A 26,710-nucleotide genomic window follows, 5' to 3' on the forward strand; every position below is an offset into this window, starting at 1 on the left:
ATAGGAATCATGAACTGAACTTAAGTCATCAGGCCTACAGGCAAGTTCCACTACATAAGATGCCACCTTGCCAGTCTTCACAAATCACTCTCTTGATTTTATTTCTGTGCTAAGTCTCCTTCTCTTTCAGTTGTCTTGACTTCAATGAAATCCTGGGCTTTATCTCTTCCCTTTATTTTGGTTGTTACTGTCAGTTGCTTTCTGGCTCCACTGGTTGTAGGACCAGGACCCCTCCGACATTCTCTCTGCTGTTCTCCTGGCTTGTCATTTTGTATTCACTGCCTTCCCTTTATAAGCATCCAGCTGTCTGCAAACTTTGCCATCTGCTCCCACTTCCAGCATGCCAGGAGCTGCTGGAAGAGTCCCTGGGTGCATTTGGCTCCTTTGTAGTAATTAGTTCAATGAGTGGCTGTCTCTGTCTTCGTTGAATGTCCCCAGCTCTCCCTCATCCTTCTGACTGGCAGAGTAGTCTTCGTTCTTTCATAGATGATTTTTCTGAGCTGAAGGTCAAGGTTGTTTGCTGTCAATCCTTTACAAGTTCCTCACTAGCATGCTGAGTTCTTTATTTCATTTCCTCACTGTTTTGAAGCCCAGAGTGTTACTTAACTACCGTATGCTGTTGTGATATGTTTGAGATAAATAGCAAAAAAGGTGCAAATGTATTTTTTGTAGTCTTAGAGGTCCATGGTCACTTTGAACTTATGTGTTCGTAAACACCTTGACAGTAGGAACACGGGGTAAAAGAGGCTACTGCTTTAAGTGGCCAGGAAGCAGAGAGGGAAGGGAGGGGGAGAGAAAGAGAGAAAGTGGGGACTGGGGGGCTCAGGGGCACAGAACTCATACAGAAAGGAAACCACGCTTCTAATGCCCTCATTTTAAATTCTATCTGATGTTTATGTATAATAATAAATTTTGGTTATTTTCATTCCCCATTACTATTTCTCAATAAAACCCTTCCATGTTGGTTCCTCTTAAAACTTAGTCTTTTTAAATGGCCCACCAAGTTTAATTAGAGTTGCATGAGCATTGCAGGTTGTTACTTATTGGAGATAATGAGGCAGGGGACAGGAACACATGACAGATGGGATAAAGAGAGTAGGGTAAAGAGGCTTTCCATTCATCAGCTTTGAGAATCCAAGAGAGGGAGATGGGAGGCTCTTAGACGAGAGTCTAGGCAGAAGGCTTTAAGAGCACAGGTAGACATTCCATGTTACAAATCGGGTCTTGAGAGCCCTCTCTTAATACAGAGGCCTGTGTGTCTAAGACTTGGTTCTCAGGTGTTGGTACTATTGAGAGGAGGTGGGGCTTTTGGTAGGTTAGCAGACCTTGAGTTCATTAGCACGATAGACAAGCCATAGCCAGAAGACGTCAGCTCAGAGCACTTCTCATTCTATGACTCTTACATCATTTTGGACCTATGGGTCAAGATGTTCCCTGAGCTCTGAACGCAAGATTAATTTATTCTCAGCACTTTGGCCAGTTAGCGGAGCAGAGGGGGCTGGGGGAGTGAGGTCTCTGCATTAACCAGTGCTCCTTACAGAAAAGGTTCATTGGGGAAGGCTGAGAGTATCCCTAATTTAGGTTATAAACATGCATATTTAGAAAGCAGTTTGACAACACAACCATTTGGCAAAACAACAGTAGTAGGTTACACCCTGCCATAATCAATGTTCACTGTTGTGAAGCGATACAATGGCTATGGCAGTTCCTTTCTCCCCATTAATTAACTAATTTATTTCTTCACTTTACATCTTGATTGCAGCCCCTCACTCCTCCCAGTCCTTCCTTACATGGTCACAATCAGTCTTCTTCAACTCTGAGAAGGGGGAGGTCCCTCCTGTGTACCAACCCATCCTGATACCTCCAGTCATTGCAGGACTAGGTATATCTTCGCACACTGAGGCCAGACAAGACAGTCCAGTTACAGGAACAGAATCCACAATAGGCAACAGAGTCAGAAACAACCCCAATTCCAGTTGTTGGGAGACCCCCAATGAAGACCAAGCTGCACATCTGCTACATATGTGCAGGCGTCCTAGGTCCAGACCATGTATGCTCTTTGGTTGGTGGTTCAGGCTCTGGGAGCCGCCAATGAATACCTATAGACTTCTTCTGGAGTCCCTATTCTTTCTGGGTCCCTCAATTCTTCCCCCAACTCTTCTACAAGACACTCGGAGACACAGAGTCTAATGTTTGGCTGTGGGTCTCTGGATTTGTTTCAGTCAGCTGCTGGGTGGAGTCTCTCAGAGGACAGTTATGCTAGACTCCCGTCTGCAAGCATAACAGAGTATCATTAATAGTGTCACAGATTGGTTCTTGCCCATGGGATGGGCCTCGGTTTGGGCCAGTCATTGGTTGACCACTCCCTCAGTCTATGTTCTATATTTGTCTATGCATTTCTTGTAGGCAGGACATTTTGTGAGTCAATGGTTTTGTGGGTGAGTTGGTGTCCTTATCCTTGCACTGGGAGTCCTGCCTGGCTACAGGAAGGGGGCATGGCAACTCATAAAATAAGGCACTTAATTTAGGCTGCAATCAGAGGTTTAGCTTATGATCATGGTGTGAAGCATACATAGTCCTGGAGAGGTAACTGAGAGTTCTGCATCTGGGTAAGCTGGAGAGAGGAAGAGAAGGGAGACACTGGGCCTTGATTGAGCACTTGGGAGCCCAAAGCCAATCCTCAGTGCCATACTTCCTCTAACAAAACCATAACAACTCCTTAAGCATTAAAATATATGAACCTATTCTATTCAAACCACTATACTCCTCAAGGCATATGATATCATGGTCTTTTGACCATGGTGGGTGTACAGCACAAGGTCTGAGTTTCCTCTGTGGAATGAACCTCAAATCAAGCTATTTGTTACCCTCAAGGCATCATGCTAGTATCACAGTGCAGAGTACATCTTGCTCAGCCAGTCTTTGTTATGACTTGCAGGTTCACAGCTGTTGGGATCAATGACGACCTTTCCCTGCCTGAAGCTTGTATACCACATCCTGGCACTATGGAAGCTCTTCACCAGGGAGTACCAAGAGAGCTCAGTTCTAGCTTGATTGCTGTAGGTTCAGCAACAGAAGCATGTGTCATCTTTGACAATAGTGTCTTGCTATCAAGTTCTAGTGCAAAAGGATGGTGTGCCAGTGTCCAGACACCTGCAGTAATGTGTTGGGTATAGTGATAGATAGCTGCAGTTTTGATCAGGAAGAACATTGTGTCAATAAACAAGTGAATCCTAGGGGAGGGAGAGCAGCTGGCAGAGTATTAAAATATTCCTATTCCCTCTGTTCCCATAACTGTGATCAGCCACTCATTCCACTGTGGCTTCTAAGCAGCCATCTCACCCAGAAGTCCTAATATCCCCTTTGAGAGCATGGCCCCTAATGTCTTCTTAATTCCCTTGTACTGGTTCTTACCTACTAAAAGTACCACCTCCTCCCAACAGTGCCATTAGCTTGGAACCAAGTCTTTAACACACAGGCCTCTGGGGAACATTCAAGGTCTAAACCATGAGAGGATGCTTCAACTTGTACTCTTAAAGCCTCTGGTGCCCCTAGTCCAAGAGCATCATTTCTCTCTCTTGAGTTCCCACAGCTGTTAAACCTAAAGGTTTTGTTGTTCCGTCCTGTCAACTGTTCTTTGCCCTCCTGTATTCATGGCATCTGTCTCTTCCTCTGCACTTGCAAATCTCTCAAAGCTGGGCAGCTCTTGCTGGTTAACTGTCACATCCTTTTCATTGTTGCCCTTTCAGGCTGACTTCCAAGCTTGCTGCTCCTATGAACCAACTTCCATACAGTCTTGGTGATGGCAGAGCTTCATATACAGGAGGCTGTCTTGCCTTGAGCCCAAGGTGCAAATCCACAGAGACTTCCATTGAAGGGAAGAGATGGGGGTCACACTCAGTGTAAGAAGAGAATGTCCAAGACCTTGTGCAGAGGTCACAGAGGGCAGGATGAGGAGATTGCAAGTCTGAGCTAATTAGTGGCATGGAGTCTGATGGCCAGGGACAAACAGATCTAAGGATGTGGTAAAATAACCAGATTAGAACACAAGGCAAGAAGGGCAAATACATGGTCCATATAAGAATAAGCTGGTGCTGTGGACAGATGTCCTCAGTGGGACTGATATGCCCTTCTGCCACAAACATATAGCATACATGCCTTTACTAAAGGAGGACACAGAGAAAGTTTTAGCCTCTAGAAGGATTTCTTCAAAGACAAAGACCTGTCAGTCAGTGGAAAACACTGAGTATGGCCACTTAATCTATTTTGTTATCTGAGGTCTGCTGCAGCACAGGAATATTACATACGGTCTCTTTGCCTCCTGTAGTCACAGAACAGAATGCAGAAACATTCCGTGGTCTCACAGTGGTGAGTTCTGCTGCCACCACCATCTTTCGTTCTTGACTTTTTTCTTGGATTTTCTAGTACCTTTTCCTTCTATATTGTGCTTTCCATTTCTTCCCCTTGCTCACATCAATGTGCTGGAAAAACCAGTGAAGAGGGGTGTGTGTGTGTGTGTGTGTGTGTGTGTGTGTGTGTGTGTGTATGTGTGTGTGTGTGTGTGTGTGTGTGTGTGTGTGTGTAAAACAAACCCATATTTTATGACTGGTCCAGAGTGAACGTGTTATCTCCATGGGCTTTCATTCTATGAAAGAAGTCGCTGTGGAGTTTGCTGGTCTAAGGATTTGGCTGAGGTCATCCACTGCAAACACTGCAGCCTTGCAAATGAAGCTGAAAGTTTCTCAGCTGCTCCAGGATGACTCTGCTCATTTGCACACAGGAGAAACATCCTGCCTCTATTATTTTAAAGCAACTTTTTTGTAAGAGCATGACTTCACCATGGCAGCCAGCTAACCTTGCCTATCACCGAATAAGCTAAGCTGGCAAGGTTTATGTGTAGGCCACACAGAAATGCCAGGGATCCTCTGGTACATAAGAGCAAGGAGGCAGGTAGATATGTCCCACTTCCTATTCTCTCCTCCAGAGTCCTGCTTTCTCAGCAGCCATCACTCAAGCCATTAATAACCGACCACACCTAACCAGTTCTGATTGTGTTCATGACTTTTCCTGCATCTAGAAGTTCAGCTGTGGGCATGAATGCTGTAACCTTAGAGCATCCAAGAGCACCTCACAAATGGCATGGGAATACTTGTTCCAGCCGCAGGGTACAGTCTTCAGTTTATAGCACTTTGTGTGGCAATTCTACTGCTTTTGCCACCTCAGTACATAGTCTGTATTTCTTCCTGTTATGCTGCTATTCATGTGCAAGCATGCACACTTTTCATGAAACATACAGATGGAGTATGCTCAATGGTGCTTAATCAGTTTGTACAAAAATAGTAATTATGTACTTGTCACTACTATACCTGTTTTGACTTACGTTTGGATATTTCGACTTTACCCACTTTGTGTGTTATTGTGAAGGCTGCATTCATTTCTTTTTAATTTCTTAGAATAAAATATTGCATTTGGGTTGAACAGATCCACAAATATTAACACCTTTTTGGTTATAAATATTTATAAACCGGACTTTCAAAACTTTAAATTAAATTCACTATGCCACTGTCAGTGAGTTTATTAATGTGCTAGCAGACTTAATTTTATAGTGCTGTTAAACTAAAATGTTAATGGCTGGGTGTGTACCTCTGTGACATCTTGTCTTGCTGCATATGGTGAAGTGAGACAATCCTGTACAGTGGGTATGCTGAGGCTAGGAACAGTTTATGTCAAAACCTTTCCAGCTATGTTACTTCTCTGAACAGTGGTATTTTATAACTACAGACTTGAATTATTGATCTATTATTCATCTGGGCACAATGCTGCAAATCTGTAGTTCCTGTTACTCAGTGGGCAGAGGCAAGAAGAACACTTAAGCCAAGTGCTGGTGACCAGCTCTGGAACTCTGGTTCTCTCTTGAAGGTAGCCAAGGGGAAAAGACTTGGCCTTGGGAGAGATTAAAGTTGTTTTCTATAATACCATTTACCTGTTTTGATTCTAAATTACTCTGAAGCCTATGGACAAATTAATACTTGTTGCTTAACAGTGGGGGATTAAATAAAAGATTAATTACTAGGACTTCTTTCTCTCTTCCCCAGAAGCCTCACCTCTTGCTTACCAGACAGGAGGGAGGTTTGGAGCAATAAACTTTTTACTGAAGCAGAAGAGAGTCACACTGGCAGAAAGAAAAACTTTTATATCGCAAATATGCACAAAAACCACATACATTCTTATTCACATTCACGGACACATACTTATACACCTACATGCTTTCCTGTTGGATCCAGCTTCTTACCTCATAGTTACATATGTGCACACATCCATACTTACATATGCATATGGAGTAAAAGACCAATTGCCAGTGCAGAAAGAACTCATTCTAAATGTAAAATGAGCTCCAAGATTTATTGCATAGAGAAAGAAAAAAATGTCTACCCTTTCGTTGCTAAATGAATTAAACCCAAGTCCATAAGTAAAAGCTTTGCCCTCTTTAGTAAGACTAAGTCTTCCTTGTTACTTAAAAAAGACCCATCCAATTCCATGGTAATGAGAAGCTTGCCTGTTATTTTTGCTCTTTCTGCAGTTTCTTCTTTATCTATCTTCACCTCTATCTTATGCTCTGTTATATTTTGCTGTATTCTGCTGACTCTCTACCTTCTGCTTTTGTTTCTAATTCTCTTTCTGCATCCTGCATTCTGTCCTCTTCTTCTGCTACCTAATATCATCTTTTCTAGAGTTTTGTACTTTATTTTGGAGAATAGATCACATGGCTTTTCCAAGCATTTTTTTTACAAAAGTTCACTAAAAGTTCAAACATAAGTTCAAATCATAAATTGAACAAGAAGTTTATAATAGAGATGTTTACATGTGTTTCCATTAAGACTAGTTATCTAGCTAACCATTCATTATCTGTCATTACTTCCACAAGGTTCATTGAGAGTCTAAAACTATAATTCTTGTGTCTAAGTTGACAGTAAAGTTCTGTGTAGATAAACCAAGTTAATATTTTATTTTCTGTCCTTGTACCTACAATAAATTGTTTGTTCCCTTTTATGACCTTTGTGTAATTGTTTTGCAGCTCTAACAAATGTATTCTGAGCTGTAAATGCCTTCTTTCTATCTCAGAAGCAATTAACTCACGACACATGAAGACTGGCAGATTTTTCATTGCAGTTTTCATATCAGAGACAGCTTTGATAGGATTTCTATTATAAAGGGCTTGAGAGTTAGTATACATTTATGAATTCTTATAGAATTAGGAATTAAGAAATCATCTGTTTATCTGTATAGCATCACTACAAGAGAGGACATCTTCATTGATCTGCAGAAAATGTGTCTAATAGGGTGGGCTTATGCCCTGGGATTATCTATTAGTTTAAGTAATAACAGGAAAAGCATATCAATAGCAGGAATCAAATCTTGAAAATGTTATCTCTTCAGCTTTGTCTGCAAGGGCTCATTAATCATTTACCACAGTGTATGGTGAAATTGTCTCAGGAAGATCACCTGCTAATCTGTAGCCTTTCCTGGATGGCTCCTTACCACCCAAGTATCCAAAGGCAGCCTCAGCAACACGCCAGGGTCTAATGCCCACCCTTTTACTTCCTCTCTTTTTTCCTTCCCTCCATTCCTTCATAACCTCCCTCCCTCTCTTTCCCTGTCTGTCTCTTTCACTCACCAACACATGGAAATAGAAATAGAATTGTACACATACATGCTCTCATATTTACTTGTATACACAGACACATACCATATCTGTCCTGCAACCACACAGTTCCATACATGGTATATACTAAGTATTTATTAAGTGACAAAGAATATACAACTAAAGATATTTCCTACATCACACAATTTTACTATAAGAGTAATAGTTAGAACAGCTCACTATAGGCAAGGAGGGGAGTAAAAAGAAAACTTTAGGATTTGCAAATCTACATGTGTGTCTAATGATGTACAAAATGCTCTAGAATATTCTGTAAAATATGTGCTGTACCTAAAGACTGCTTCAGAGACTTGCTTAGAAAATAAGATAAACTAAGGCAGTGTGTGTAGTAGTCTGTTCCTTCTCTCCAAGGTGGTCAAGAGAAATGAGTTGGTCAAACAGAGTTCCTTGAATTCTTTATCTGCTTTTGTGCTGAACTGGTTCTCTCTCTCTCTCTCTCTCTCTCTCTCTCTCTCTCTCTCTCTCTCTCTCTCTCTCTCTCTCTCTCTCTCTCTCTCTCTCTCTCTCTCTCTCTCTCTCTCTCTCTCTCTCTCTCTCTCTCTCTGAGACAGAGTCTCATACAGCCCAGGATTGTCTGGAATTTGCCCTGCAGCTTGGGTTGGCTTTGGATTCTCCTGATTCTTTTGTTCCCATTTCCCAAGTATGAGGATTACAGATTGCACCATGCCAAGCTCTTTAATTCACTCATAGTTATCTTATGTCTGCCTTTGTCTTTCAGTCATTAGACAAGGATTTATGGCCAGTCAGTATAGCAGCTAGCAAGATGGCAAAGAGCAAAGCCAAAGACACAGTGATTTTAGAGTTTGTGTACTAACACAAAGTAGGCAAGCTCAGTTGGTGCATCTTTGTGATTCTGCACTGCAGAGGCAGAGGTAGAGGCAAGGGCAGGAGAATCTGGGCTATATAGTGAACCCCTGCCTGTCTCAAACAATTCAAAAATAATTACACTGTTTAGCTTCAGCTAAAGTAAGTCTTGAGGGCACTAGTGAAACCACATGAGAGATAGAGAAGGAACAGGAGCTCTTTGGAGCTGGTGGTGAGAAAGAGTCTGTCCACAGGCTATGGTGCAGGTGAGCCAACATACATTGCATTTCCTTGTAGGCACCGTACTTCTGAGCAGTCCTCTCTCTCTGCTAAAATAGTTAATTCATTGGGAGTCTCTATTGTCTGATATTATGTATTCTTTTTATGATGATTGTTAAAAGGTTCTCCGCATACTTGTGTAATCATAACAGGAAGTCTTAGATATGATTTACTTTGGGCAAAATGATAATGTATGACAATCGGAAATATGATTAAATTGGGAAATTACACGGAGTCTTTTTAAGAACCCAGCTGTTGTAGAAAATGAGACATCTATATTTGCTTTCGTGTCAGTTCTGCTGCACTTTTACTTTTTTTTTTTTGTAAAGCACATAATCGTAACACAGTAAAATGCTTGTGTGAAAACAGGGGAGTTGAATAATCTTACTGGGATGTCATCGGGCTTTGTCACATTGCTTTCTCTGCGAGGCAAATGAAAACATCTCATGTTGTGAGAGATGGAAGCAGGCACAGCACTTTTAGCAGCATAATGGGCCAAGAAGCTGCAGGCTCCTAGAGGCTCATGTTAGGGTGGCTGGGCAAGCCAGAACTAGTGAGACCTACCAGTCACAATTCTGTTAAATTTTGTGTGATGACAACACTGCTTTCTAATACTCAAGCAGTGTTTCTTAGTAGCAAGTCACGTCACTAGTGCTATGACCAAGATAAATGGATGTTCACATCCATACTTTTGTGTGTACATGCTTTACGCATAAGTAAACTTATCCAAACTTAACCCTTTGTTGTCAATGATGTACATGAGCATTGAAGAAAAATGATGTGTATTATGTATTTCTCATCTACTGGACACAGGATTACACTTTAGACCTTGCTCCTCTTGATATGGTAGGAGACTCACATAGGATTTAAGCTTACATGTAAATATTGTATGTCTGTGTGACTCATCCCTTCCCAGCAGGAGGTTGCTGTTGGTTGTCCCATCAGGCTGTCTTAGTGTCCTGGGAGATTTAGATGTCACTGTCATTGCCATGTGAATGCAGTTCTAGCACTTAACCATCTGCACCTTCTTCTGGAACATTTGTTTAACACTCACCCTCAGCCCTTTTAGATCTGTATCTTTAACTCTCTCTCTCTCTCTGTCTCTCTCTCTCTCTCTCTCTGTCTCTCTCTCTCTCTGTCTCTCTCTCTCTGTCTCTCTCTCTCTCTCTCTCACACACACACACACACACACACACACACCACACACACAGATAAAGTAACGATCCTTGTAGAATATTTTGACCGTAGAAAATGCAGTAGCGAATGAATGCTTACATGAATCTTACTGTCCATAAACAACTGCTACTGTTACTGTGCTGTCTCTTTCCAGTTTCTTTTTTATGTGAGTATGTTTGCATTTCGTGGCATATATATGTGTGTAGTGTCTAGCACACAGAAAGTGTTTTATAAATATGTGAATAGATGAGTAATACATACCTACATATATACATATATGTACCTTATATGTTTATAATTCTATTTCATTTTGAACTTATTTTAAACTGTCAATCACATGTATTTATTAGGGCACATACACATATATTTACATGTATGTATGTGCTCATGTGCATGCATGTGCATGTAGATTCATCTGTGTGTGGAGGGCAGAGGTCAAGGTTGGCTGCGTTTATCTTTTCTTTTAGACATGAATTCTTACTAAATCTAGAAATCACCAGTCTGCCTAGAGACCCCCAACAAGCTCCAGGGGTCCGACTTCCTCTGCTTCCTGGGCAGTGAGATCAGGGGGACTTTTAAGGGTGTGACAGGAGGCAAACTCAGTCCTGCATAGTTGCAGGGCAAGCATTTTACAGTTGAGCATCTCTTGGGCTGAAATGAGGTGTTTTGATATGCGTTTGTATGGTGGGAAGAGAAATGGAAGATAATTAACATAACTATTACCTTACCTAGTTACTAGTTTTTAAAGGTGACAATACAGGAAGTCTCCCTCCCTCTGCCTCTCCCTCCTCCCTCTCTGTTGTGTGTGTGTGTGTTTTAGCAGCTTTGAAGTATACAATATATTAATTGTAGTCACCATGTTATTTGATAAGTCCCTGAACCCCATCCTTCTACATAAGTGAAACCGTGCCCTTTGCCAGACATCTCTTCTTTCTCTACTGGTCCCCAGCTCTGCTTACCGTCTTTATGCTCTCTGGTCCTGAGTTTGATTCTTTTAGACTCCACAGATAAGTTGGATCATAGCATACTGGGATTTTCAATGTCCACTTTATTTCATATCTCAAACAGCAAAAATATGGACACAAAGAAACCATATAACACTTATTCTCTTTAAGTTTATTGATGACACATTAAATTATCAAAGCATTTCATTAAATAAATACATTATTTGGTAACCTCTGAATCTTCATGTGTGTGTGTGTATATATGTGTATTATATATGGGTATGTTACATATGTATGTGCCATGTGTGTTTGTTACATATGGATGTTATGTGTGTATTATGTATGGATGCGTCACATATGTGTGGTGTGTGTTGCCTATGTGTTACATATATGTGCTATGTGTGTTTGTTACATGTATATTACATAGATATGTGTTATATGTATTATATATATATATATATATAGCTGTTGTGTGTGTATGTGTGTGTATAAACTCCCCCGTGTTAATTCTGTCTTGTTTCTTTGCACTTCTGTTGATGAACACTTTACTATCGACTTTTATTAGCACACAACTACTTTCTTTGATGATAATTCTAGAGGCACAGACCGTAATTTTAAAACCATTGTTTTTTTGTTTTTTGTTTTGCTGAATTTTTATTATTTTAAAGGAGGTAAGTTTGAATTTCAACTCTCAAATATTCACCTACAAAATTCGGAAGGTAGAAAAAATCAAAGGAGAAGGAATATTGGGAAATAAATTATTTATGACCTTAGGACTTAAAGCTGATTTCACATGAAATATGATTTCTGTAATTTCCATCTCGATTTTCATCTACCACGTTTACTGAAAAAATAGTTGTTTTCTAAACGTCTCTCTCCCTCCCTGGTAGTGTATTATTTGCATGACCTTTGCATGCCATAAGACAGTTGTGACTTATTATTAAGTAGTGTATCTATGTAAAGCATCTAATTATCTCATTGATGGACATTTAGTTTACTTGTAGTGTTTTGTTGCTTCCTGGAGAATTAGCAGAAGTCCTGTGTTTTATCCCCTTGGCAGTCTACTGTGAGTCTATTGAGACAAATTCCTAGAAGGAGAATTGACTAGTCCAGAGTAGAAGCATGTCCAGGTTGTTGACAAATGTTGCCACACTGCCCTCTGATGCTTATACCAACTGACACCCACCAAAAACAGCACGGGTGAGAGAAAAGAGGATTAAAAGTCTTCAGGCTGTTTACCTCAGAGTCAAATGACTCTCTGAGGTGCCTATGCTAGTGTCTTTAAGCACGCCCACTGTATCCTATTGGAGGTGTGTTCCTGAGCTTGATTCCTGACAGGGAGCACTCCACGTGGGGTCACTGATAGGGGAAGGTTACTGTTTACAGGAAGGAGACAATGTCCTCCGTAGCTGTGGCTATTCTCATCTCTAGCTTAAGCAGCTTGCCCTTTAAACTTATTTCATCAAGAACTGCTTCAAGGAAAGTGTTGTCTTTTCTCTCTTCTAGAATCTTCTGTGACCACACAGGAAACCTGGTCCTGGGAGCAGTACTTGAGAGAAGGGAATGCTGTGGCCGCACCCGTAGAACTGTTTTCCAAGGTCAGCCTTAAATCTTTTCAAGGGGATTTAATTTGGAGGTTTAATAGAAATGAAATCAGGTGCCTCAATGGTTTACCAACTAGTAAATTTACCCGCACAGCTAGGAAATGACCCGTCAAAGGTAATCAGAATTTTAGGGTTTCGGAGTGTACACTGGGGCTGGATTTGCAGGTTTGAATTGCTACCTACCATCTCTGTGACCCCTGACAAGTCATTCAACCTTTCTGTGCCACAGTTTCCTCACCTGTAAGGTATGAGAGGCACCTACCTAACTCCTTAAATTTTTGGAGGACTAGATTAGTTGGATACATAAAGTGCATAGAATGTGATCTGCATGTGATTATCATCTTCCTAAGTGTCAGTCTTTAAATCTTCATTTTCCTTAGCGGGTCTCATCTGTTTATGTCCATTGAAGTGCTATGTTGCACAGGTCTATTTTCTTTTCTTTTCTTTTTTAATTAATCATTTCATTCATTTACATTTCAAATGACATCCCCTTCCCAGTTAGTTATCCCTCCCCAATCCCCCACCCATACCCCCTTTACCCCCTCCACTTTGCCTCTATGAGGGTGTTCTTCCACCCACTTACTCACTCCTGCCTCAGCACTCTAGCATTCTCCTAGGCTGGGGCATCAAACTTCCATAAAAACAAGGGCCTCACCTCCAACTGATGTCAGATAAGGCCACCCTCTGTTACATATGTAGCTGGAGCCATGGGTTCCTCCATGTGTACTCTTTGGTTAGTGGTTTAGTCTCTGGGAGCTCTAGGTGGTCCAGTTAGTTGATATTGTTCTTTCTATGGGGTTGCGATCCCCTTCAGGTCTATTTTTCGTATGACGAGAGATAGAAATAGATGAAGGGGAGGTTAAAACAGATAGTAGAAGCCCTAGATCACACCATTCCGATTAGGACAGACTTGCTTGAATGAGAGCTTGGGTGCCAGATTCTTGTGGTTGTGGGCAGGGAATCTTCGTGCTCAACATTTACACCACTATGTTGTATTTTAACCTGCTGAGAGGGGTGTACATGCTATATGTCTCACGGCATCTGCTGTGCTGCTTCCAGAAGCTGTTGCGGGTGAGAGGACCAGTGTTTATAATTGTGGATGTAGCAATGGATAGGGAGAAAAGGACCTGAAAGAGGAAAAAGAGTAGCCTGGACTCAGACAGGCGCCTAGCACAACTGTCCACTGAGAGGTGTCACCCAGGTGCTGACTGAAACAGATGCAGAGACCTACAGCCAAGCATCACATGGTGCTCAGGAAGTCAGGTGGAAGGGACTCCACAGGAAGACCAACAGAGTCAACCTTTGGAGGCTCTCAGAGACCGAACCACCAACCAAAGAGCATATATAGGCTGGACTTATGCCTCCTGCACATGTATAGCAGATGTGTAGCTTGGTCTTCATGAGGATCCCCCAACAACTAGAGCATGAGCTGTCTCTGATTCTGTTGCCTGCCTGTGGATCCAGTTCCCCTAACTTGTCTGCCTTGTCTGGTCTCAGTGGGAGAGGATGAGCCTAGTGTTGTGAAGACTTGAGGCACCAGGATGGGTTGGTATCCAGAGGGGAGGGATCTTCCCCTTCTCAGGCATGAAGGGGAGGATTATGGGAGAAGGACTTTGTGTGTGTGTGTGTGTGTGTGTGTGTGTGTGTGTGTGTAAAAGAGAGAGAGAGAGAGAGAGAGAGAGAGAGAGAGAGATTGGGAGGAGGGGGGCTGCATACAGGATGTAAAGTAAATAAATAAATAAATAAATAAATAAATGGAAAAATGAGACCCCCCAAGTCCTGGTTCCTGACAGTGAACAGATAGAAACTTGTCTTTGTTTATACTGTAGGCTTCCTTAATAAAACAGTGTAAAGGTTGAATCACAGAAACTGAAAGCATCTAGCGCAGATATTTTAAACAAGCCTACCTATCAGAGGAAAGCACAGAAGAGCTAATACTCCAGAGACCTACCTCAGCAAAATTCCAGGGCGAGGGGCAGGGAAAGGGAATCTTCTGTGTTATTTTCTGTGCAGCTCTGAGGTCTGTTGCCATGGGCGGTCTAAGGAATGTCTAAATTCCTCTTACTACTCAGTAAACTACTCTTACTACTACTACCCTACCACACTTTTTTGCTGTTGATGATGAGATTTAGGGTGTTTATCCCATCAAAATTATGTAAGTCCATAACATCATCACAAATACTAGGCAGGTGCCTTAGGAATCAGAACAGTGCTGGATCCTCAGATCCGGGTCCTAGATCTGGGTTTCAGACATTAGGTATCTGGGCAGCAGTGTTCAGCAAAGGAGTTTGCAAAGCAGTGCAAATTTAGGCTGGAGGGAAGAAAGTGTCAGATCCTCTGTCCCTCCTCTATGTTTCTTCAGCCTAGCCCAAGAACGCGTTAGTGTCATTAGCGTTAGTGTCATTAGAGTTTATTCTGGGAGATTCTTTAAGGTCCATCGGCCATTGCAGACATGCTTGCAGAGGAAAGCTTTTTCCTCCATATTTCCCCTCTGGCTTTGGTGTTAATGAAAAAGACTCCCAGGGGAAAATGAGAGACTTTTCTCCAGAAGCAAATCAGGGCAGCAGTGTTGCGAATCAAGCACTTGGGCTGTCGGGCATGAAGGCTTTGTCCCTCGGGTTTTACGGAGAGGAGGAAGTGGTACCGGAAGTGGTACCAGAAAGCACTAACTAAGGGGAGGGCCTTCAGTTCCCTGTGGAAGGAGGCATTGAGTGGCAGGCAAGGGAAGCTGGGTGGTCAGCATGGGAAACTCATTCACGGACCTTTGCCTGATGGGATGATTGTGAAATATGGCTGAAGTTTAACATATGTCAACTCCGAAGATGGCAGCAAAGTATTAGTGTACAGCAGACAGATCCACTGCACAGGGCGGCCGCGTTTATCTTTCCCTCTAATTTGACAGGAGGTCACTCGTGTTTAAGGGTCTGAGTATGTGAGGGGTACAGAGGTCTTAACAGCCTCTCTCAGGCTCTCATTGTTTAGTTGGGAAAGAAGAAATACCTCAAAACATTTTATCAGGCATTGATGTGTTTATGAGCTTATCTCTCTGTGTGTAAAATGGTACTAATTAAAGAAAAAGAAGCCACAGTTATGAGAGAAAGGGTGAAGAAAGACGGGGGTGGGGTGGTCAGAGGGAGGAAAGGAAGGGGAGAAATGATATTTTAGCTTGCTTTTGGAAATGATACAAAACTTGGATTAGAGAAAAAAATCAGATAAGAGAGAGGGAGGGAAGGAAGAGGAGGAGAAGGGAGGGGAGGAGGAGGGTAAGGGGGAGAGAGAAAATACAGCAACAACGTGATGCAGGACATTATTCAGTCACAGATCATAGATGTGATAATCTCAGGAGACATTCTGTAGTAGAGTCCGGGGCTGGTCTAAGCCCGAGCCAGGGAAGAATGAAGCTACTGCTATTTTCTGCCTTGGTCTCTCAGTAAGTGGAGATGGTGGTGCTGTGGATCTGACATCACTCCAACAGGACACTTGCGTTTTAAGATGAGCAAACAAGCTTGTAATTGTAAGTTTCAATGCCATCAAAACGACAGAAGGTTCATGTCAGCCTTCCAAGAGGGAGATGAACTCAATTTTATATTGACACTCAGTGGTTACTGTTCCTTTCAGTGTGCAAATATCATAATAATGTTGTTCATGGCAGCCACTGTGATGAGGTTCTTTGGCCTCTGGGTGTTAAAAATAGAACAAAGTAGTTTGCATTTCTTGCCCGGATAAGTATTCTAAAGACATTAAAGTAGCGGTTCGCTGCTAATGTGGTTTCTAACCTAACATTCAAGTTTTAGAAAATATACCAAAGCTACATGTGAATTTACATACACACACCCACACACACATATACACACACACGAACACACACACATACACACATACACACATACACACACATACACACACACATATACACATACATACACACATACACACACATACACACGCACATACACATGCACATGCACATATACACACAGACACACACACATAACACATACACACATGCAGACACACACATGCACATACACATACACACACAGACAAACACACACAGACACACAGACACACGCACACACACACACACACACACACACACACACACTCTTCAACCTGAAAATCAGATTCACATTCAACCACGTAAATGTATGTACATTAATATAAGGCAAGGGTGCCTACTTCATTTGTACACATGGTTTCCCCATATCCACCCATCTAGTTTAAATGTTTTTTAGCATAAGACCATGTTGATGGTTTCGTATTTTACAAGTCATTTCGCCATCAGGGTTAGAGCATAATCAAGAATATAAACACCTGCTGGTGAGAGCAGGTTTAAGGACAGTTCCCTTTTATTACCGTTGAGATGCGAGATCTCCATCTTCATTTCATTTGAAAACTGAAATTCTGTTTCCTGTTTTCCTTCCTTTGTTAGGGTTGGTATTGACAATGTCCCTTCCTATCCTTCCCACTGTTACCCTCACCATGCATCTTCCTCAGACATTCTTTTCCTCATTCCTCCCTGCCTCCAGTTCTCATTACCTGCCTGGAGCTGAAGCCCCCTGCAGTTGGCCACCGCCGCTTCTGCGTGTGTCATGCTGCTCCCACACTGGCTCCTGCTAGACTGTCTAGTCTTTACCCACATCCCTTTCTGCTTACCTAGAAAGACTGCACCCTGCTCCCGAAGCCTGCATCTTTTAGGAAGCTTGCTTACTCTGGCTTCTCCACACAGAGTTACTGAGAGCCACCCTGGCCATCTTGCTAATGGCTTAGGGACAGCATCCTCATTATTCTGTGGAAGTAACGCATGCAAGCACGTGCTGTCTACCTTCCCCGTGTAACAGGAAACCATATATTGCCTGCTCATGGGAGTACCTCTGGCCCTGAATATCAAGTCTCTCTACACTCCATATTCCTGTAGCCGGCTGCTCTGCTTCCTCTCTCTGCCTTTTATCCTATGCACTGTTCCTGTCTTACCAGCCACTGTTGGGTTGCTAGGAAAACAGGCAAAATAAAGAATTAGGCACCAGCAAGGAAGGCGCACCTCTGTGTTAAAACAAATCAAAACAACAAAACAAAACAATTTGGTGGTTCAGAACAAAATAAAACTCATTATTAGAAAAGCTGAAAAAACCTTGGACTTTCTTCTATATTTTGATAGTTTAGTCATAGTGGTTTATCTTGGTTCCATGTGGCTAAGATGCAGTACGAGGTCCTATGACTGCTGTGACAAATTGGGACACACTTAGTCATCAGAAACACAGGTTTACTCTCTCACAGTTTGAAAGGTCAACAGTCTGAAGTGAGATTGGAAGGTTTTCCTTCCTTCTGCAACACTGGTGGGGGAGAGTCTCTTCCTACCTTGGTAGCTCGCAGGCCACCCACACCCATTGGCTTGTGAGTCAGAACACGCTAATCTCTGCTTTCGGTGGTGTCAAAGCTCCTTCTCTCGTGTTCCTGCCTCCCTCTGATAAGGACACTGTGATGACACTGCTCACCCTAATAAAGAAGGATAACCTTATTTCAGGATGCCGCAGGTACACATGTCATCCAATCCTATCAGCCATGCCTAAGGACATAGCTTCTCCATCCATAACTGTACTTAACTCTGGGACATCATCCTGCCTGCTGCAGTTTCTGTCCTCCGCAGTGCCATCCCTAGGCTATGTGTGCCCCCGGCCTGAGTAACAGGATGGTCCTGACCTTTGTTAACCCCCTGCTAATGGACGAACAAATGATACAACATCCTCAGTGGCTCATGGCTCTCTCCTCTCCATGGTCAGTTTGCACTGCTGCTTTTCTCTGGTGCCCTTCGCTTGGCCATCATCTCCCTCCTTCAGGAGTGTGAGCGTGCCCTCCTGACTTTTGGCACTCCCTGCTGACCCTACCAATCCTTTGCCATTTGTGCTGTGTGGTTTTTATTCTGGCTTCACTTCCTTCTTTCATATTTTCTTTACACTTCTTCCTCTCTGCACTCAGGCAGGTTCCCAATCTGTGATGTTCTTTTCAACGTCCCTGAATAGTCAATGCTGCCATGAGGCTGCTGATTCCTTTTTACATCCATGTCCGTGTTCTGTGTACCATCATTGAACCCCTTCTGCAAAGGAGGGCCTGGGTCTCTTTACCTGATGTAGCCATCCAACTTTTGTGGGCTTGCACAACACAGCTAAGAGTTGTGCCACTTTTTCCCTCTGGCTTCACATTTGTCCTGAGCAGCCTCAGTGTCCTGGCTTTCTCATGAGCCATTCTCTCACTTGGATCCTCAGCCCCCATGTGAGCTCATTATCATCTCTCATACAGGATGCACAGCTTCTCCCTGGAGGCTCACGTCCATCACAGGAGTCACACGGTGCTGGATAAAGACCATGAAGTCTTGCATGTTGGCGGCATGGAGAGTCATGAGCTTGGGCAGGCAGACACGGCTTGTTCTAAATTTTCCTTCTAATGCCGTAGTCAGGATACTTCTTGATCCTCAGAAGGTAGCGCTTAGTTCCAAGGCTTCTTCTATGGTTTCTACAAGAAGCCATCACTTTGTTTATGGATAGGGTTCCCCAGACCTTTCCTGCATACATACTGTGTCACTTAAGCATTCCTTGGCAGGCCTGTAACAGAAATGGTCTCCTCACCCACTAGCTAGCTCCTCCCCTGAGCTCCAACTCCATCATTCCCTCCAAGTGCCTTCCAGTGTTTCTGCTCTTCTGCCTGTTCCTTGAATCTGTTCTTCTAGGGTTAGGCCTGGACTCCATACATCCGGCTTTTTGAAGTTTTAGATCTCTTGCTTCAACTTCTTGAATTTGTAAATCTCTTTGGCCCTCAAACTTAGTACCACAGTCTGTAATTACTCATGCTGTTGGCAGAACCTACCTGCAGAAATGACTCCAGGATCCTAACGCAAAGCACACTTGGAGCCTCCTCCATTAATTCCTCCTGAAGACATCATCCTCTCTTGGCCTTGGTTTTGCTTATGTCAGCAATTCCTTGTCCCACCCTTCTTGAGTTCTTCCCCTCTCCCAGGATCTCATGCCCAAGTGGACTCTGTACAACCTCTGGAGGCAGTTTGTCATCTTCCCTCATGTGCATCCCACAGGATATAGTGAAGTTTCTACTTCCTTATACCTCCTGCCACTTCCTAGGCCACTTCTCCTGAGATCTCATATGGCTAGTCACCTTTTATCCCTCCAAAGCATGGTGAAAATCTCCCTTTCCTCTCTCTTTCTGCCAGGACTAAGAAGTCTTGCTTATTCGTTCCACTCAGCAATTTGCCCATGGCATCTTTACTTATAGATCAAGAATCAATTGGGGAGCAGGACTTTAGCATCAGAACCACCCTTACATATGTATGTGTGCCTATGTGCACTCTTGTGTATGTGCATGTGGGGTGTGTGTGTGCGCGCATGCACGAGTGCTTGTGGAGGCTAGGGGTGGCCTTGGGTCCAAGAGGATGACATTGGGTATCTTCTTGAATTACTGTCCACAAGTTATTTGAGACAAAAACTTTCACAGAATCTGGAGTTCCCCTTTTCAATTAGACTGGCTGCCAGCAAGCCTTAGGAATTGGCTTGTTAACTCTGAACCAGCTCTGGAGTTATAGGCATGCAGTACTTTGCTAATGGAGACATCTCTAGAGCCCTGGTTTTGGAGTCATTTTGTATGTTTTCCTGAGGATTCTCTCTCTCTCTTGGGAGACTTGTAAATTCCTTGGAGACTGAGTTTCATTCCCTCCCCCCCCCCCCTCTCTCTCTCTCCCTCTCTCCACTCTCTCCATTTTTTGTTCTTTTTCTTTTTCTCACAGGAGCTGCTTACCAAGCCCCTCTAGCTCCCTGTCAGTCACTTCATGAAGATAACTCTGTGACACACCTCTTTGACCTTTCACCTCTAGCTGGAAACACAATGGTCTAATTCTCTGGGATAATCTTTTGATTTGTCAGTGTCTGACACAGGCTTCTCCTTGTTAAATGTGAAGACTTCCTTTTCTTCCTTTAGCTCTGAGCCCCTCCTTCTTCTCAACCTCTTAGTGTTAGTGTCTCTCTGTGTTCTGAACCTGTTTCATTCACACTGTTACCGTAGACCTAGCTACCTAGACTCCCTCTGGTCAGACCTCACATCTGTTTGGTTGCAATCTCTTTTCTGGCTGGCCTTTCCATTAAGGATGCTCTGGTCCTTATCTCTGATCTGTGCCGGACAGGAGTCTTCCCTCCCGTCTGCTAACACCTTCCTGTGGGCAACTGGACTCTCCTGTGTGTTTTCTTATTACTCCCCTCTCCTGTCTTTACACCTGGCCACATGTAGATTTCCTTCATGCTGAGAACAGAACTTGTTCCTCTTCACTTGGCACCTTTATTTTGTAAACCAAGCAGAGCCTTCCACTCTGCCCTCTCCGCCCTCCACGCTTCTGTCTGCATTTTGTTGTCATGCTCTGTCACTCTGAACATTTGTTGTACCATAACATGATTTTGGAAACCAGTACCTTATGCCCTGTTAGTAAAGTTCCAGTCTTCTCTGGGACAAGGGGTTGCATTCACTTAAGACTCCCAGTGGGTGGGGCTCCTCTGCCTCATCCTCTAGTCACACTCCTGTTCTTCAGTCCTCCCCCTGGAATGAATGAAGAATGAGTAGAGCAGAATGGATAGAATTTGACATCTTTACTGGGTACTAATTATATTTTTAAAGTCTAATTTCATAAAATATCTCCATTTGTGAAATGGAAACTGAAAAGGTAGGAGTGTGTCTGGTCTATCTTGTGTGTGTGTGTGTGTGTGTGTGTGTGTGTGTGTGTGTGTGTGTGTGTGTGTGTGTGATGTTGTTTAAAATAAAGTCTGAGTATGTATTTAGTTCTGTAGAAATCTGAGTTTACCGTTAGCTCTGTAGGTATAGAATGATATTCTTGTTAAGGTTCCCAAAACTACTTGAGACTCTGAGAACTTTCTCACCTCAAACAGTACCATGGGATACCAAGCTTTTGTGTTGTGAACATTCTGCCCAATGATTTGATAATCACTCTAAACACCACCCAACTGTTAATGTAGAGCCTTCCTGGTGCCCTTCACAAGCCTTCACAAGCCACATGGCGCCCTTGCCTCAATCCCTTAGCAGTCATACAAAGTGCTGAGAGCCCCCCGAGCTTCAAGATACCTGGAAAAAACTCAACATCTCAGCTTATCCTTCTGTTTGGCCACTGCATTTGCTCCTTTGCCTATTTTTAAATTTTTGTTCTGTACATATTTTCTAGATCTGAGTTTAAAGTTGAATATACTGGTGATTAGCAGTTTTCCCCAAAGGAAAGAATTGATAATGTTCTGTGCACTGTATTCAGTTGTTTCCTTGATATTTAAATCAAGTGGAGCAGGTTTAAAAATAGAGTGCTTTCCTATGATGTGATGTCTTCAGGCTAAAACTAATTAAAAAGGACCTAAACCTCAGAATGATTTCCCAACTTGTGCCCACCTCTCATAATCTCCTCAGCTTTTAGTTTTGTGCAAACTGGAAGAGATGCCCTGATCTCATGGCTTAGTTACTTTTCCATACTTAAAATTCCCTTCTCTGAAAATTCTCAGAGTTAAAGTAACAAGGGTGCTATCACATAGCTGAGTGAGGGTTAGACCCACCCTGCTACCCACCCATGGCTGCACTTTTGTTCCCAGATGAGTCTCAAAGCTCCTACAATAGTGACTTCTCTACCCCACTAGCTGGATGCTGAGTGTCAAGCTTACCTTCAGAAGAAAGGACAATTCAACAAGGAAAGAGAGACATTTTGAATCCAGGGCTGACACTCTACTCTATCGTTTGAGAAACTACATATTGGCAATACCCTGATGCTCTTGCCACCCCACCATGCTCCAGGATAGTTAGGTCATCTTGCAGGACAGATGTGGATTTACTGTTTTAGACACCAGAGCAGACGATGCTTGGAATCCATTTGAGGAGAAGTGACAATGAGTAACACTGAATCCATCACAGAATATTCTCAAATATTCTCTGGGTGCAGGCCTTGGTATGTGCCATTTGGATTCCTTTTTTTTGAGCTTAGATTGGCTGGGGCCAGCTGGATGTTACCTGTCCTGAAATGAGTTGTTTGTTCATCTGTTTCTGAGACTATAGCTAGTGCCTCAGTTAGGATACATATTTAAATGATGACTATCAATGCAAACTTCTGTGGAAATGAGGATTCTGTACCTGAGATCACAGCAGAATGAATCCTCAGAAGGCCAGTCAGAATTGTATTAACTTATTAAATTATACTTTAGTTGATTCCCGAACTCCATCTTGTTACTTAAGGAATACCTCTTGGTATAATCCTGGCAGCAACTTGAGGTAGGGAGTTCGGATTTAATCTTTGGGAAATGTTTGAAATAACAGAGAAAGCCTCTTACATAAAAGCTTAAGACGATGCAATCAATGGGCCATCTTAACTGAGTGAGGCTCTGGGGCCAGCAGTGAATGTTACCTAAGTCATCATCCACTATTTGTCTGAGCAGGAGTTGGCAAAGATGACATCATTCTGAGAGAGCAGAAGTCAGAGCCTAAGAAGCCATTTTGCCTGTGGGGCTGTAATATCCTGCAGCTGTGAAGGCTGGGCTTGTTTTTATCTCCAGGATCTATCTTATAGCCCCTGGATAGAGTAATGACATCCTCTTGAAGGGCACCCGTGTGGCTCTTATCTGTTCTGTATGTGTATCTGTGTGGCACAGACCTTTGGATATCTAATGCATGATATTGGTAATATTTTTAGTGAGACACTTATAGTCATCTAAATGTCTTGGTGGATTCCTAGAGTCCTGGGAGACATCAAGGCCACTGTGGTCACATTACCATCAGAAACAACTGTATAATGGGAAGTCTGAACAAGAGTTGTTTTTTTTTTTTAAAGTCATTTTTGTGCACGAGGATTTTCTTCTTATGTACCGTGTATAGGTTTTTTGAGCTCTTCATTTTCTTTGTGATTTAAGCAGGAGCAAAACCAACTCTCTCCCTCCCCTCCCCAGCCCCCCCAAAAAACCAGGGGCATCTGTCTGTATCTGTAAGGCTAAATACAAAAGAAGACTTGACTCTACAAAACAAAATATGTATAGGCATTTCAGATTCTAGCTAATATATTAGAAAAATGAGACTTTAAAAATTCTCTTAAGACCTAAGAGGGGAAGCTGATTTCTGGCACTCTGGACCCAGCACCTCTGTAAGCGTAGGTAAAAAGCAGAAAACTTCCTGAAGAAGAGGCAGGAAGCTGTGACGAACACATCCCTGTCTTCTGGTACCTTGCAGCAAGTGCACTTTTCCAATAATGATTCATTCTGAGGCTTTCAGAAGAGTGCTGAAGACGTAGTGAAAATGTAAAAAGAAGGGTTAGAAGTGAACAGTAGCCAAAATGGTGTGTGTGTGTGTGTGTGTGTGTGTGTGTGTGTGTGCGCGCGCGCGTGTGTGCGAGCTATTCAGGGCCCTTGACAGCTTCAGAAGGTAAAATGCACACTCTATAAAGAGTACAAATTGTCACATTAGGAAAAATCTGGGCCTCTCTCCCACGTCTGAAGACTCAATGTCAGGTGACACTTTGTTGCTGGCCACTTCCTTGGCCAGCCACCAGTGGTCAGGCACTGTCCTCAGAGACCAGCTCTGGCCTCTCCCCCATTCCCATGGCTGCTCTGTGCTAGTCAAGGTTCTTATACTGTCTGCCCAAACCATTGCAGCCTTCTAAAATTGTAACAGTAAAGTACACAGGTCAAAGTTTAAGCTGGGAACCGAGCTTTGTGGTGACAGGCTATACAGATGGGTCAGTTAGAGAACCCTGAGCCTCTTTCTGGTCAAAGCTGGGTCAGTCCCCGTGCGTTTCCATGACGTGAAGCACAGCATGGCTGTTTGCTCTGTGCGTTGTATTTGCTCCTATTCTTCAATGCTCTCGGATGTTTCTGCCAGGCCAGGTCTGAACCTTGCTTTCTTGACAGCTGCATTGTATTTCAGTGCACTGCATCATTTTCTCCTCTTCAAACATTTCTGTATTTTGTTGTAGGAGAAACCTAGCCAGATAACCATCTACAGCTATATGCTTCATGACACCTGTCTTTATTGTACAACCTGCAGCCTAATGGCGTCATTAGGATATCCACAGGAATTCTTCTAAAAACTTTTTATGCACATTTTTAATTTTTGGCATCTGGGAACGCATTTGATAGCTATACAGAAAGTACTCAGTTGATAATTTTATGTATTTAAATATTTTAGCTACTGTTTTAAATGTAGGGTAAACATTTTAAATGGCAAATGTCTTAAATCCGTGGCAGCGATGATGGTCAAGGTTGCTCACTGCCCACAGTGTTGGGCTAGCCCTGTAACCGTTTGCCAGCATGCTGAGGGCTGATACACTTGAATTTTGGCCTTGGGTACCTCATTCATAGAATGTACACAGTAACTCCACAGGCCTTGATGATAATTTAGCGTGTAACTCTCAGTGTGTGCTTAGAGCCATGTGTTGCCTGGAGTTGATGGCCATGTCTGCAGAATCATGCCAGGTAGGGTTTTACCACATAAATGTTCTCAGCCACATATTCCTGCTTTTGAGAGAACTATATCTTACCATCATTGGCTGGTGGCTTTGACAGCAAGTGATAGCTGTTCCTCAGATGGCTCTGGTGCTTCTGGGTGTTCAGAGTCGACAGGAACGTGTTCTTTTCTTGCTCCATCAAATATCAAGTTGACCAGACTTTCACTTGAGAAACGTTGTGAGGTGATTTTTCTTTACTTTGGAGACATCTGTAATGGAGACTCTGCCTGTCCAAAAAATGGCACTGCACAAAGGAGCTTGCTTTGCTAAGAGCGTGTCCACCTTTTCTCTAGCCACAGCATTTCCCCACTAATACCATGACTCATTTGGGTTACAAGCTTTTAAAACAATAGCATGTAATTTTGTACCTGGTTTTGCTGTGGGTATGGAACCTTGGATAACACCACTTCTCCATCATTAGTGATAAATGAATCAATTTCATAGTAGAAAAATATTATTTTGTGAGTGTTCTGGGAAAAGAAAATGACAAAACAAACCAACTTGCAATCCAGTGTTATAGGCGTTTCCCTCGAGCAGTCCTCATCTGTAAGGAGGATGTCAGAGCTGTGGGCCACAGTTCACACTGCTAGTTTTGTGCCATATCTGTCCTCTTACGGGAAAAAGCAGCTCATGCGTAAGGTTCCAGAACTTGACTCCTAGGTTATGATCTGTGTCAGTCTAGCTTTTAACCTTGAGAGAGTCCTCTCCTTAACTTCTCCGGGCTGGTGTTGATCTGTAGAAGTCTTACTCAGGCTTGTCAACTGTAGGCCTTTGTAGGACTTAGGGTATTACATGTGATGGGATTTGGTTTTCCTAAAGAGTGTAATTCTGGTTCTCTTTTATCATCATGAAATGCATTTCTGTTAGCACACTATCAGGTATGTTCAAGGAATACAGGACACCCAGAGAGAGAAGTTTAAAGCTGTCCTATCACAAATAAGCCATTCAACAATAAGGAGATGGAGGCAAGGCTTGGCAGTTCTCACGCTTGCCTTTCAGACAGTTAAAATAGAAAGTTTATTTTGATGTGAATTCCCCAAGGTCTATTTTATCTTTCAACCATATTACATTGCTTGCGGTATTAGAGAAAACTGCTGGTGTTGGCTTGAGAAACCATTTCGAAATGCTGAAGGACTGGCTGGATTATCCTCCCTGCTGACTGGGAACTGTTGCCCAACCCTTGTATTTAATAGCCATGTGTGATTAAACACTGTGGTGAATAAAATTTGACCTTGTCTCCTCCCATGCCCAGTCTTGCATCTGTCATCCTTGTTGAACCATGACCAACATGTAAATTTCAATAGTCCTTTCTTTTTTCAATTTAATTTAGTTTAGTTTGTGTGTGTAGGAGTGTTTGCCTCTCTCTCTCTCTCTGTGTTATATATATATATATATATATGAATCTCATGCATAACCAGTGCCCACAGAGGTCAGAAGGTGACATTGGATCCAAGGGCTGCAGTTATTTACGGTTGGTTCTGAGCCACAATATAGATGCTGGGAATTGAACCCTCTGCATGAACAAGGGTGCTGCTGGTAGAGCCACCAGAGGACAGACAAGCTAGACTCCTGTCTGAAAGCACAACATAGCATCAGTAATAGTGTCAGGGTTTGGTGTCTGTCCATGGGATGAATCCCAAGCTGGGCTGGTCAC

At 42.8% G+C, this 26,710-nt stretch overlaps 1 protein-coding gene across 3 annotated transcripts in view; it reads left to right on the forward strand.

Moving 5' to 3' along the window:
* The window catches only part of L3mbtl4 (L3MBTL histone methyl-lysine binding protein 4), a 452,873-nt gene that overhangs the window by 117,028 nt on the left and 309,135 nt on the right, over positions 1–26,710 (forward strand). For all 3 annotated transcript variants that reach the window (XM_039084811.2, XM_039084810.2, XM_063267937.1), the window contains exon 4: positions 12,430–12,521. In XM_039084811.2, coding sequence (XP_038940739.1) covers positions 12,430–12,521 — 92 coding nt within the window. The remainder of the gene's footprint in view (positions 1–12,429; positions 12,522–26,710) is intronic.

This window comes from Rattus norvegicus, chromosome 9 (assembly GCF_036323735.1).
Source record: "Rattus norvegicus strain BN/NHsdMcwi chromosome 9, GRCr8, whole genome shotgun sequence".
Lineage (NCBI taxonomy): Eukaryota > Metazoa > Chordata > Mammalia > Rodentia > Muridae > Rattus > Rattus norvegicus.